General features: G+C 41.3%; 1 protein-coding gene across 1 annotated transcript; it reads left to right on the forward strand.

Moving 5' to 3' along the window:
- The first annotated feature begins 239 nt into the window (after positions 1–239).
- LOC130123056 (rab11 family-interacting protein 2) lies at positions 240–12,361 on the forward strand. The gene is made up of 6 exons (XM_056292179.1): positions 240–375; positions 815–1,415; positions 5,659–6,065; positions 7,953–8,307; positions 9,344–9,416; positions 11,797–12,361. The coding sequence occupies exons 2-6, from the start codon at positions 1,063–1,065 to the stop codon at positions 12,019–12,021; spliced, it is 1,413 nt and encodes a 470-aa protein (XP_056148154.1). The 5' UTR covers positions 240–375; positions 815–1,062; the 3' UTR covers positions 12,022–12,361.
- Positions 12,362–14,756: the final 2,395 nt, after the last annotated feature.

Below are 14,756 nucleotides of genomic sequence, written 5' to 3' on the forward strand. Positions count from 1 at the left end.
CTCTGCATTTGCGCGCGCGCTTACACCGACACGCGCGCGCGCGCACACACACACACACACACATTCTTTCTTTCCATCCGACTCGTCTTTGTTTATTGCTTTTGCCTGTACTAATGTCGTGTGCGTGTGTGTAGCGTTTTAACAGGGTGGCGCATGAAATGTCATCGTAGCAAGGGGATGTGACGTCAAACCAGGAAGTGAAGCTGGCCTGTGAGCTGGTCGGCAGTGAAGAGCAATGGATAGCAACACCAGCAGCTTGTCAGCTCCCTCTGGCTTAGATCACTTCATAGGGATATGACTATGTAGACTCAAAGGATTTGCTAAAAGGATGACGGGAATTTTTGCCTTATCTGAACTGGCAAAAATGACAGTGAGGTAAATAAATTCGTGTTGCTGTTTGTGAGGGCTAACTTACTCTATTGCTAACAGTGTGCTAACTAGTTAGCCGCATTACGCTAACGTTATCTGCAGCGAAACGTATTTATAAAATTATTAAGGCTTTAAGGAACGTTTCGCGATTCCGTTTAGGAGTCTTTCCTCTCATTTCTACAGATTCTTCTTAACGTTGAATCGGCAACCTAAATAGGTTGCCAAGTTGGGTAACACCATAATCCAAACTTGAAAAGCCAGTTGCATAATACAGCCTAAATAACTAGTTGGTACAATGGACTGCTGCTATTGTTACTGTAACTTAATACAGGTTAATAATACGTTACAATGTCGTCATCACTGTCATATCATGTAGTTAATGTCATGTCATGTTATAACACTGCTGGTAATAGTAATGGCACTGTTCTTTGTCATCTACTTTCAGGTGACTTACCAGTGGCTTGGACATTTGATATGTGATAGAAGATGAGGCTGGCTCAGTTTGTCAGATCTGTATTTGCTTTTGATGTTTGGTACTGTAGACACGAAAGATACACTGACATGTTGTATGTTGATGTACACTAGAGATCATAACTCGTCATGTTATTTTTTATAATGCATTAATATAGAAATATAGCGTTTTCCCACATTCAAATCTATTTGAATGTCAAACATAAAAAAACAAAGCTGACCATGTCACTGGTGGAACAGTCTCAAAAGTGGTTCCCGACCCATGTCCAAGCCACTGTTCTTCAAGCCACTGGTTTACAGCCCAAGGGCAAAAATGGCACCAATGATGCCTACACTATCATCCAGCTGGGCAAAGAGAAGTACTCTACATCAGTGGCAGAGAAAACCCTCAACCCTGTCTGGAGAGAAGAGGCCTCATTTGAACTACCAGGTTTACTTTTGGAGGGCAACCCAGAAATCTATGAACTCTGCCTTATTGTGATGCACCGGTCGCTGGTTGGGATGGATAAGTTCTTGGGCCAGAGATCCATCAACCTCAATGAAATCTTTGATAACAAGGAGCGAAGAAAAACTGAGTAAGTTTCATATAGCAACCAAGTTTTGCTGATCCCCTTGGGTCAAAGAACAAAACATCTCAAATGTAGTCTGGTAATCCTAGGCCTTTAGTGCCATAATTTCCAAGACAATGTGACTGAACTTTGTGTAGCAAGTTTCTTTGTAGACAAGAGGTTTAATTTGGGTTTTGAGCACAAGCAAGACCCTGCAGCAGAATGTTGAGTCTCCAGTATTGCTGCCACAATACCTCTATTTTACCACAGCGTATTAAACCAGATCAGATACTTCCATTAAAAAATAGGGTTTACTAATGTTTATTTCTTACAATTTGGATATTGATATGCGTGTGCTGTTTGAATGTCACCAATACTGCTGTGGTTTTTGCAAGCCGTTGAGTAGATTTGCGCAAGTGTTAGTCACAAGTATGTAGAAATGAAACAGTCTGGGAGAAAAAACCTGATGTGTCACAGTGGGCATGTGATTTATTTAGGCTAGATGTCCAGCCATAATGACAATGTGTCATTGTATCCAAAATTATATTGCAAGTCTATCAACTAACCTTTATATATGCGTAGTTTGAAATACCATTGTAGTCTCCTAAAAGCCCATGATTGATTTAGAAAAAGATCCTCTCTATAAATAAACCTTTTACATTATATTGAATTGTATTAAATTGGGTGTAACCTCATGAGTAAACTGGTTTAGCAAGCGCACCAGTGGACAAGTGCCTTTTCAGGTTTTCTCTACAGCCCCATGCTGTACATTATGTGATCTAGAACTCCTCAATGTGTACAAAATAGTCTTGGATTTCTCCATATTGTTAGCCTTCTCATATCTAATTTCTGCACCAACAACAATCTTAACCGTGAAATGGCCTACATAATCTGAAGATTATGTGGACAAGGTTTGGTTTTTGAGCTTTGACATGGTAAACACAAGTTAGCTTGCGCTTCATGGAGCTGGTCAAACATGCCCTGTTATTCATTCTTACTAACTCTTGGTGTGTAGATAAAAATATTTGTAAACTTAAATTGTTCATGATGAAATTACACAAGCAACACCCGAGTATTAAGTGGCAGGGTCAAATTTTGGCAGATTTTGGTGGTGTCGGCTCTATAACCAGACAGACCCATGTGCATTTGCTTAAATGTACATGGAGTAAACGGTGACAGAATAACTGAATTTGGTCTGGTGTTCATCAAGGCCACAACACATTTCTGCATTCAAAGACATTACCACACTTCCTTTTTGCCCATCAGTTGGAGAGAATCACAGTATTTCATAATCAGAGTGGATGTCTGTATTTTTTTTAGGTGCTTCATCTGATGCGCCTCCAGACTCTGCACAGACATTGAGGCCTTAATGCTAGATACTGTATCCGTGCTCCACAGTGGCTCTGTGTTCTCTGAGGCCCATCTGCAGTGTTTTTAAAACTGACATATTGGGAGGGAGCAAAGTTCTGTCCTGATATCCGAGTAAGCAGCCCCTAATTATCGCACACCTGTGTTTGTTGATGGTGAGGAGTTTCCCAGAGGTCCGGGTAGAGTGGGAGTATTGTGGTTTCAAGCACAGCGAGGTTTATCTTGGCCTTGACACGCACGTGAAGCACAGCTCCGTCGTCCCCACTGTAGCAGCACACTGTGGCTGCTCAAGTCAGGGATGGGAATTAGACCCAGCGTGACCCTTCGTGCCATAGTTTTCAAGCCACAGTCTAGGCAGTTTAGAACAAGGAATCTCACATGCCTACTTCCTATTTATCAGTTACTGCCTTTTTCTGACAGTGGTGGAACATTCAGTGCAATAAAAAAATGTAATGCAATTTACTTTACATGAGTACGACTTAATAGTGAGTCAAAAGAGAGTAGCTTTCACTTGTACAAAGAGGAAGAGAGTGCGTGTGTGTGTGTAGGGAGAAGTTGAACCATGGTTAGGTGTAGGGGCCACGTTTATGTATGTATACATGTATGCGAGTGTGCTGATGGGCTGTGTTGGAGCAGAATACAACCTCGGCTTAGCATAAATTGGGTGGTGGAGCTGTTAACTAAAAGCAGGACTGAGAATGGGTGTTTAAGAGAGTGCTTAAGAAGTTCAGCCAATTTAAAGCGGAAATCCTCAATAAGTTTCCATTAGTAAATCATTATTTTATCCACCTGGCCCATGGTGGCAGGTTACATAATACTAACTGGTATATTTACCCTCATCGTAAAGATATGTCTCCAATCATGTCATGGTTAGAGACACTCCAGTCCCCATATACCACTGTTGAAATTTTTGATTGGGTTGTACAAACACTGGTGCAATGGTAAACACATAAACCACATGTTGGAAGCAACTTCAGCAGTGTTAAAAGACGGAAACATTATGTTGATGTGACATTGCTTCTGTTACACAGACCGTAGAATAGTTTTGCGTTTTAGTTTGATTAAGTTTTTGAACACATTAGACTGGCTGCGTTAGCTTTGGTCCAAGTATCCCATTTTTACAAGTCTGGGAACTGTTTACTGCTGAGCCAACAGCACACGAGAACAACACGAGAACAATGGCTGCTGCACTTGTTCGTAGTCAGAGAAAATCAGCTGCAAACAGGTCCATTTCTCTGCCTCCTCCATTGAACTATATTACAACACTGTTCTATTTCTACTTTAATACTGATCGTCTGTCCAACAGTATCGCATCATCATGTTTCAAAAGGATAAAATTACTTATCATTGGAGAAAAGTCACAGATTTAAGCTTTAGGTTAAATGCCCTTAAGTCCAAAGGAGACTATTTTCTAAAAAAAAAAACAGATTTTAGAGCTGAACAAACTGTACTTTGGTTGCATCTTATTTAAATATTCAGGAGCAAATTCATTAAATCAATCAATCAGATTTTATTTGTATAATACTTTTCATACAAACAAATGTAACACAAGGTGCTTCACACAATAAAACAATAACCCCCCCCCCCCACACACACACACACAAAATAAAAGTACAGGCAAATTTAAAGGATTTAAAAGTCAGTAAAATAATCTAAAAATTAATTCTTAAAACTGACTGGTAACCAGTGCAATAACCTTAAACATTAGCAATGTGAGCTCTTTTTGGAACCAGTCAAAACTCATGCAGCAGCATTCTGTGGTTGTCCCGTAATGTCGCTTTGCACAATTCCCAATTGCTTGTCATTGCAATTCTGAACAAAGGCTGGTTTGGTGTAAATGTCACCTTTCATTTTGCTCACAGTGAAGGCATAAATCCCATTACTTCCAGCAGAAAAAGCATAGAGGTTAAACAAACAGGAGCTCGAGAGCAGTCTGGAATTGTGAAAACTATTCAACAACAAGATAATTTCTTATATTTAGTATGCAAAGAACATTGTGTATCCTTTGACTATTAAATCTTTTCTTAAGTTGTGTCAAAAATACGCTTCAGCGTGCCCTAAAAAAAGAACATATAACAGTTTAGAACAAGTGCAGACCATTTGTTTTACATTTTTAATGCTGTTTGATATTATAAGACCTTTTACCACACCAAGACTATGTAATCAGTTCTGTTGACTTCCAGAAATTCTTTGGACATTTAGGGCTATATTTTAACGAGCTAAGCATACAGTCTAAAGCGCATGGCACAAGTGCATTTAGGGCATGTCCAAATCCACTTTTGCTAGTTTAATGGCGGATAATCTGTGAGGCACATGGTTCAAAGGGGTTGTACTTAGTCTCTTAATTAATCATAGCTGTGTTTTGGGCGCAACATGCAATAAACCAATCGGTTTCATCACCCATTCCCTTTAAAAGCCAGGTGCGCTTGCACCTTGAAGGATTGCTATTATAATGGCGGATTTGCCAAATAGTAGGAAAGAACACTTTTCTGCAGAGGCGCATATTACTATCTTAATAATGCGCCCTTAAAATAACAGTGAAATACTGCCCATTGACTTAAGACCAGGTTTTTGTTGGTCAGTCGCGCTATCGCTTTCCGCTGCCTCAAGATAGCAATGCTCTAACAATGCGCCTGACTGCACCTCATTTTAAGACCAGCACCCCCATGGATGCTCAGATAGACACAAGTACATTTGCTATCTAAACAGCGTGGGCATTGGACAGGAAACGGCAACTTTCAGTCTGAAACTAACAAAGACACTTGCGTTGCGCCTGGCGCTGGGTGTAAGATAGAGCCCTTTAGAGTCTTCTCACAAACCCTCTTTATTTTTTATTTTTTTAACACATATTAGAATTTGCTTACTGATGTGTAGATCTGGGATTCCCTCTATCCCATTTCAGCTGGTACACCTTGGAGTCCAAGCCGGGGAAGAAGAGGAAAGAACGAGGCCGCATCCAAGTCAGTATCCAGTTCATGAGGAACAATATGACCGCCAGCATGTTTGACCTTTCCATGAAGGACAAGCCCCGCTCACCCTTCTCCAAGCTTAAGGATAAGATGAAGGGTCGGAAGCAAGACAGCGGGTATTCTGATACATCTTCAGCCATCTTGCCTCGTTCTGCTCTGTGTGACTCGGAGCCCCAGCGCCAGCCCCTTACCACCGAACCACAAGCGCAGCCTGAGGCCAAGGCCAGGAGACCACTACTTGCTGGTTCACATAAGCTCTCCGCTGCTCATTCCATGTCAGATCTCATTGGTACCCACTTCCGCCCCAAGCTGGATTCCATGAACTCCATTGAAGAGCGTGGTGAGAATCAAAGCTTCATGCATGATTAAATACTTCAAATGATTTATGTTGACATGTCTTAGGTAGGGCAATTTGTTCCAGTTGCTTTTAGAACTGTGAATATGTTTTCCTTTGTAAGGATAAATGAATGCCAAATTGAAATATTTGGTCATTTTGGTATTTGTATCATGAGGATATATATATAAAATATACACACACTGATGAGCCAAAACATTATGACCACGTGCTTAATATGCTGTTGGTTCTCTGTGTGCCACCAAAACAGCGCCAACCCACCAAGGCATGGACTCTACAAGACACCTGAAGGTGTCCTGTAGTATCTAGCACCAAAATATTACCAGCAGATCCTTCAAGTCTTGTAAGTTGCGAAGTGGAGTTGCCCTGGATTGGGCATGTCGGTCCAGCACATCCCACAGATGCTCAATCGGATTGAGATGTGGAGAATTTGGAGGCCAGGGCAAACACCTTGAACATGTCATCATGTTCCTCAAAACATTCCTGAACAATGTGTGCAGTGTGGCAGGGTACATTATCCTGCTGAAAGAGGCCACTGCCATCAGGAATACCATTGCCATGAAGGGGTGTACCTGGTCTGCAACGACATTTAGGTAGGTGGCACGTGTCAAATTGACATCCACATGAATGGCCAGACCCAGGGTTTCCTAGCAGAACATTGCCCAGAGCATCACACTTCCTCCACCGGCTTGTCTTCTTCCCACAGTGTATCCTGGATCCTAGTGCCATTACTTCCCCAGATAAGCGGCGCACACGTACATGGCCATTCACGTGATCTAAAAGAAAATGGGATTCATCAGACCAGGTGACCTTCTTCCACTGCTCCAAGGTCCAGTTCCGATGCTCGTGTGCCCATTGTAGGTGCTTTCGACGTTGGACAGGGGTCATCACGGGCACTCCGACGATCTGCGGCTATGCAGCCCCATATGCAGCAGGGTGCAATGCACTGTGTGTTGTGACACATTCCTCCTGTAACCGTTATTAAAAGTGTCTGTGACTTGTGCCACAGTAGACCTTCTGTCAGTTCGGACCAGATGGGATAGCCTTCGTTGTCCTCGCACGTCGATGAGCTTTGGGTGCCCAACACCCTGTCACCGGTTTGTCCCTCCTCGGGCCATTGTTGGTAGGTACTCACCACTGCTGAGCACCCCCGAAGACTTGATGTTTCAGAGATGCTCTGACCCAGTCGTCTGGCCATAACAATTTGGCCCTTGTCAAAGTTGCGCATGTCTTTACTCCTGCCCATTTCTCCTGCATCCAACACCTTGACTACAAGAACTGAGTGTTCGCTTACCATCTAATCTATCCAGACCTTGACATGTGCCCTTGTTTAGAGATGATCAATGTTATTCAGGTCACCTTTGAGTGGTCGTAATGTTTTGGCTCATCAGTGTATAATATATTTATATAGATATGTATAACTATGGAGTGGTGCAATTTCTGCTGATAATTGCCATTATCAGCAGAATTATCAGCAGATTGAACATTTTGTAACCAGCCTGAACTAACAGTCCTAACTTGTGAGATTTGGTATCAAGCCACATATTTGTAATCGAGATTTGGTTGTAGTAGTTAAAGAAAAAAAAAATATTATTACACATCAGTATTTGCACTTTCACACCACCTACAGTTCCCACTGTGCACAGCATCCACTCATTATATCACATTACATTACATTTCTTCCACTGAGAAAAGGCCAAATGCGGAGTGGGATCTTAGGCCACGACCTGATGAAACAGAGTAATCACTTGTCAGATAAAAGTGAGAAAAAAAATTCTCATAACAATGTATTGTTTGTCTTGATTGGATATTTTTGTTTTTAATTTGTATGGGATTCAGCCTTGAAACATTGAAAGAGATTTTCCTCCTCAGGGAATACAGCCGCCCCTCACAGGGGTTCCCAGGGTGAGGTGCCAGGCTGCCAGGACGGCGAGGCACACGGTGACCCTTTCACTGATATCGCGGACACCCTGCCACAGAAGTACGCAACTCTCCCACGCAACCGCAACCCGTTTGAAGGGGAGTCGGGGCAGCTGTGGGATCGGGCAGAACGGAGGGAGAAAAAGGAGAAGGTCAGCCTACTGGAACGGGTGACAGGAAAGAAGGAGGGCCGTAAGACCGGCAACGGTGGGCGTTCTGGCAGCTCGGGGGATCTGCGCTCTCCAAATCCATTCGGTGGCGACTCACAAGGAGACACCAACCCATTCAGCTCAAACTACAAAGCCAGGTACTCCCTCACATGCCTGCGCCAAAAGTGACATGGTCAAAAGTGCAAATATCAGGACAGTGATTTAAAGTTGCCATTTATTTTTGCTGTGTAATTTCTGCCTTTTACATCAAAGGATTTGTGTGAAGCAGAAAAGAAAGCTTTTTTTTTCATATTGAGTCTTTTATTGTCTTCTTTGGTTCATTTGTGTTTTGTATGATGTCATGTTGGTATATGTCATGTTTGTATTTTGTATCAAAAGCCACAGTGCAACCAAGCCAGACTTGAAGTACGCTTTTGGCTACATCCACATCACTAGACCTTTGACATCATCCTCTAAAAAATGTCTTTTCTACCATTCTTTTCTTTTAGATTTTGTTGGAATATACAGTTATATGTAGTGTAGCGGTGAATACATGGTGAAATACACAGTTAATTGCACATCTGAAGTGCCTCGGTTTGTATGCCTACCCCCCCCCCTCTTCTGTATTTTAACTACTGACCCATATTTTATTAAAACAGTCACGTACATATTTCTTGTGTTACACACAGAGGTATGCTAGTTGCTGAGCACTGTGGCTAAGTTGTGGTTTATCAGAATAGAAGGTGTCATTAGTGGCTCTTTAGAGAGCCCAGGCTTGATAGCAGAGTCCTCTGAGCTATAGTAATGAGATCCTCTGAAGAGATAGACCACCCAATTAACCACTTATCTCTCTGTAGGCTCCAGTCCATCATCTTTCACTGCTGCCCGAGTGGTCATTTATGTTGAGGCAGATGAATGCAAGAGGATGGTTTGAACCATAATATTTGTTGCTTAAGCTCACCGCCGACCACAAGAAAACATGGCTTTATGTGTAACTGATATGTTTTCTATTGCCTCTAATGTCAAAATAGAAACCATACTCTTGTTTTATTAGCAAAAAGGATTGTTACATTGGGTCTTGTATATTGTTATATTGTTCATTATGCTACCCACAACTGTAAAAATAACAGAGAATAATGCATATTTGATACATTTATGTAAATAATGACACTTTTACATTTGATTACTGTGCAGTGATAAAAAGCCCGCAGGTAGTGAGGACATCAGCTATGGCCGGAAGACCAGAGACAGCTACGGCAAGAAAAATGTAAGAGAGAAAGCTGAGCCCCTTTTTTGTTAGACTGGTAACTCATCTGTATTATTGCACAGTGTAATTTTTACATGACACTTGTAATTGTGTGTTGTATTATGCAGTGCGGACTCTTAATTGAGAACTTTGGGTCTTACGTGACTTCACAGCTGGTAATGTTTATCTCTGAAGCTTTGAAAATTCAGTGGCGCTATTCAGCTAATTAGCAGCTGAAAACACTGGTCATCAGCTGCAATCTGATCATAATTTGAAAAGGTGTGAAATTCTGGTCTCAGGTTAGGTCTAGGGGCGTGTTGCACTGACTCTAATTGCAGTTTTTTTTTTTTTGAGAAACAGTATGTTTTTTTCCGTCTTTTTAATGAGTAGCTACAGTAACTCCAGTGTACCTTTATCCCCTTTTTTGAGTTTACGTTCTATTTAAAGATGAAAAAGAAAATCATCAAAACACAAAATTTGCCCGTTACACTAATAACGCGGTGTTACTGTCGTGGCGTGATAAACAGTGGCTAAAGCTGTGCCTAAATAAGAAAGAGAACGTCCGTAATGGCTTTACTCACCTTCCACTGTGGGTGCTATGGGCTGTCAGTAGCCACACATGCGCCCCTGTGCACGCCACAGCACCCTGCAGAAATGGCAGTTCCTATTTCCTCTGCTTCTAGACCCTAATTAACCACATAGGGGGAGGGAGGACGGCGAGAGATTTCAAAGGACAGAGCTTTTAGATTCTCAAAGCTGAGCTCATTAGAAACAGTAATGAGACAACTGGAGAATGCCAAGTGTGCGCCTTATCTTCTCCTCACTACTGATGGCAGAAAAATGGTCATCATTACTTTGCCAGTTCACGGTCATTTCCAGGCCTTTGTCACCAGCCACTACAGCTCCACACTAAAACCCTAGGTTGTGTGTGTGTGTTTGTGTGTGTGTGTGTGTGTGTGTGTGTGTGTGTGTTGGGGGGGGGGGGGTTGCATGATTTTCACCTGAAGCCAACATCTGCTTCCATTACTGTAAGTCAAGTCTGTCAGCTGCTTTATTCCTTCTCAAATAGCTGAAGTTCAGAATCTCCCATGTCTTTTTGCGTCATCTGCAAGGAATAGGTCACTGAAGATTGTTCTCAAAACCTTCTGCACATTGGACATTTAATCTTGGTGACAAATAGCCCCACGGTAGCCTATATGTTGTTAAACCTGATAAGATACCTGGTAAGAAGTCCCACGCTAGTTCCTCTTGCATTGTCTTTCGACAGCAATAGAAGCTTGATTGTGTGCAGGGGAGTGCAGGCTGATAAGCGTGGTATTTTAAACAGGTTGAAGGCTCTGCTGCTCTATCCAGTTGGGGGAGGATGCCTTGCACCGAGGCGATAAAGTGGTCCCTTATTAAAAACGATTACAGCTCTTCTTGTACGGCTGCAATATGATCTGCACGTTCTGTAACACAAGAAGACCAAACGTAGCATGGGTCACATACTTATTTTGATATTTATTAGCCTGACCTGTTTTTCTAGAAATATGCAGCCAGGTATTTGCCCTGGGAACAAAAATTCAAGTTTTTTTTTTGTTTTTGTTTTTTTTAGACATTTATTGTTGTTATCAAAGGACTTAATATCAAGGCAGCTCTTGTCTGCCTAGTGGCTCAAGTTTTTACCTCAGCCATTTTTTATTCAGAGATCATTCTTTAAGATATTGGAAAGAAAAGCAGAATAGGAACAAAACAAACACAAGGTTTTCAAAAGGTTGGCTTCTTTTAGCAGTGTTTAGGATTCGGTTGAGTGGCCAGCCTCCACGATTTCATAATCATAATCAGATCATAATATCTGCCATAAAATCTGTCGACGGTGTCAACAGAGATGCTAGTGAAGAAGGATCACGTCTTCTTACTGGCTCTCAATTAGCCCTGATTAGTAACCGGGACCCAAGATAAGCACATGACAATTTATGGCACATTATGCCAACACATTTAATTGGTTTGTTTCCTTTAACTTAGTACGAGGGAAGTTGAAGGAAGCCCTTATGGCTGAAATGTAAGATGATAATATTTCAGTCACCTCTCACTATGTTTCACCCATTTTTATCTCATTTCATAGAACATGCTTGTTCATCTCTGTGGCCTTCTGAAGGAAGTCATAAACTTCAATTTGTGCTGTGAATTGAGTGTCTGGCTTATATTTATCTATATGTCTCCTCTCTCTCTCTCTCTCTCTCTCTCTCTCTCTCTCTCTCTCTCTCTCTCTCTCTCTCTCTCTCTCTCTCTCTCTCTCTCTCTCTCTCTCTCTCTCTCTCTCTCTCTCTCTCTCTCTCTCTCTCTCTCTATATATATATATATATATAAATCATTCATTCATTTATTTATACACTTATTTTTATTCATTTCTTATTTTTAGGAGACAACCCAGGAAAGTGTGGCTGCTTATAGCAACTTATCTTTCGAGGAAGTTGTGCAGGAACTCATCAAGCAGAAAGAAGTGGTGAAAAAGAAAGATGCTCACATCAGGGAGCTGGAAGACTACATTGATAACCTACTTGTGCGTGTCATGGAGGAGACGCCAAGCATTCTACGGACACCCTATGAGCCAAAAAGGAAGGCGGGTAAAATTTCCAAAAAATAGAGATGGAAAAAAATAATAATAATGCAATGGTTTATGTCGATGATGAAGGCATCGTGGTAAATCATAGTAAAGAATGAAGGTTCGTAAAACAAGCAGGATTGACCAATACCATATATGATTGTTTTATTTCTTTACCCTCTAAAAAAGGTTTCATTCAGTGTTTTTTTTTTTTTTTTTACATATACATTTTGTGTTTCGGTTACTCTTTAGTTCAAGAGCAGCTTTTTTCTCATAAATTATCGAATTGATTACTGGATTAGATTGTGCTCCAGCTGTTTACTACTGTCATTTTTTTTAAAATGATATTAAGGGTGTGCCAGGTGACCTGCCGCAAAACAAAAGATGGATTTACACACACCCACTTCATAAATGTGCTTGCTTGGGGACTTTGACTGGTGATTAGCTCTTTGATTTTGCAGATGGTTGACAACGGAGGTAGAGAATCTCATGGTTCATGCCTCCATAATGCTCTTTATGCCTTTTTGTTATCAAACGTTTTGTTGGAACTGAAACGGGATAACAGACGAAGCAGTTCATTCATATTTTGCTGAGGTGCATCACGTGTGTCTGTGAACTCACACAGACCAAACTGCAAAACGGCTGCCATCTTGTAACCAGGCCCAAAGCATGAAGTGTGAATGTAGCCAAAATTATGTTTACCAGATGCTCTCATAGCACTTGTGAGCTGTTTGCCGAAAGCTGTCAGTGGTCAAGTGGTTGATAAGAAGGAGTAATTACCGTGTTTACACTTAAGCACAAGTCTTAAAATTACCACCCAAATGACAGTGCACGTTTAGCCAGACAGTGTCAGCATTTCCCAGAGATTTTCTCTCAGCTTATTCTCTGCTGCAGATGTGGATCTTCCCTGCTCTCCATGCTATCATCCCAAATGATTTAAAGCTATCCTTAGAACGAAGGCACCTAAGACCTGAACCTGCAGTTGGAGCAAGAGGTTGTTGAAGATGAAGAGTGTCTGGTGGTCTGTTTTCTGTCTCGCTTTCTGAGTAATGCGCTTTTTTTTTTCCTTTCGGACTTCAGTTAAAAAAAAAGACAAATGCACAAAGTGTGTGTACATTCCAATGAAAAGTTATTGGATTTTGCTTTTAATCTTTATTTTTTTATTTTTCTATTTTATTCCTTGTTTTTTATTATCATTTGTAGTGACTATCGTCGCTGTTTCTAGGACCAAGGGTCTTGCCGTCGATATCAACTTTTAGTTTTACACAGAAAAAAGTGCAATAATTGTACTTGGCAACTTGGTACACACAAAGCAACTTGCTTTATATCCTGCTGGTGAAATAGTTTACATTTTAATCACAGCTGAACTCATCTCCCAGCTTAAGAGAGCTCATTAGGTAGAATGTAATACATTAGATTCGTTTGGGGTACTTTGTTTGTTGCAGACTGAACAATCTTGATTTTGCTTCCCAATGGTTTCTACAATATTTTTTTTGAAGCATATGTCAATGTCAGCGCAACCGTCTTTATTTATGAATGTTACACTGCCAGCGACTATATCGAAACATTACTTTGATGCAAGGTACTTTAAGTAAGCTGGCGTTTCATGGCATCCCCAGCTCCTTCACACTCAATGAGAATCACATCTGGTGTATTAATTCAATATTGTATTGTATATTGTACATTAACACCATCGGTACGAGTTGAAAACTGTACTGATCTAGATCTTCCCAGCAATGTATTGATGTATATAATGGTCCGACACTGAAACAACTTAATAACAGTACATGTAAATAACGTGTTCATGAATTCATTGATAATTTTGTCATAAAGTCATTATTTACTGTGCCTTAAAGTGATATTTCGCTTTAGTAGAACATTTACTGCTTTTCGCATGCTTCAACCCCCATCAGTAACGATGAGCGATGACACTCAGGTCAGCTCAGTCCCGTCTAACACACTCGTAATAAGCCCATATTTACACATGCATGAAAAAAAGAGGGGAAAAGGTAAATATTCTATCAACTCGAAATGTCACTTTCGTTAAGAACTTATGTAATTCTTTTGAATTTAAGCAGCCAATAGATGTCAATCAAGGGCACTAATTGTCTGACAGCCAGCTCGGCGTCGGCTCATATCAGAAGATAACTCGTCCTCCTTTCCTTCGCTCGTATCGCCGTCTCACATCTCCTGATATGACACTAATGTCGTAACAACACTGGCACCTTCAATCACAGAGCCGTAACGCCGTCTCTGTTTTTATTTAAGGCAATGTCATGTGCTGTGCGAGGAGGAATGTTTGAAGTGGAGCACTACGGGATGTAATGTTATAATGGATGTGGCTACCTGCCACAGAACAGAGTCACTTTCCCTTCATGGACTGTTCCAGTGCTCGTCATGTTCCACAGCAGTGGAGTTGTTTATGGTTTACATTATGGTTTCTTTCTATTTGAAGGACAACAGTGTCACGTACAGTGTTAAAGAAACACGTTTTGTATCAGGATGAACTGCCCCCCCGGCTTGTACATTGAAGTACACGTACAGTATGTGTATGAAGCGGCGTCTCGGCTACCCGGCCCGCTCGCCTGGTGACTTGTTAACGTCATCCTCACATTTGTCAGTGACTCTCAGTCAAGACCCACGTCTTACAAAGTCAGCGTCATCCTGTATTTGACCTCAACACTGTACGACACCAAATTTACAAACGAGACAAAAGTGCTATAACGTACCGTACTGTATTGCTCGGGATTTCAAAGGTCGAACACAAAGTCAGAAAA

This window comes from Lampris incognitus, chromosome 13, assembly GCF_029633865.1.
Source record: "Lampris incognitus isolate fLamInc1 chromosome 13, fLamInc1.hap2, whole genome shotgun sequence".
Lineage (NCBI taxonomy): Eukaryota > Metazoa > Chordata > Actinopteri > Lampriformes > Lampridae > Lampris > Lampris incognitus.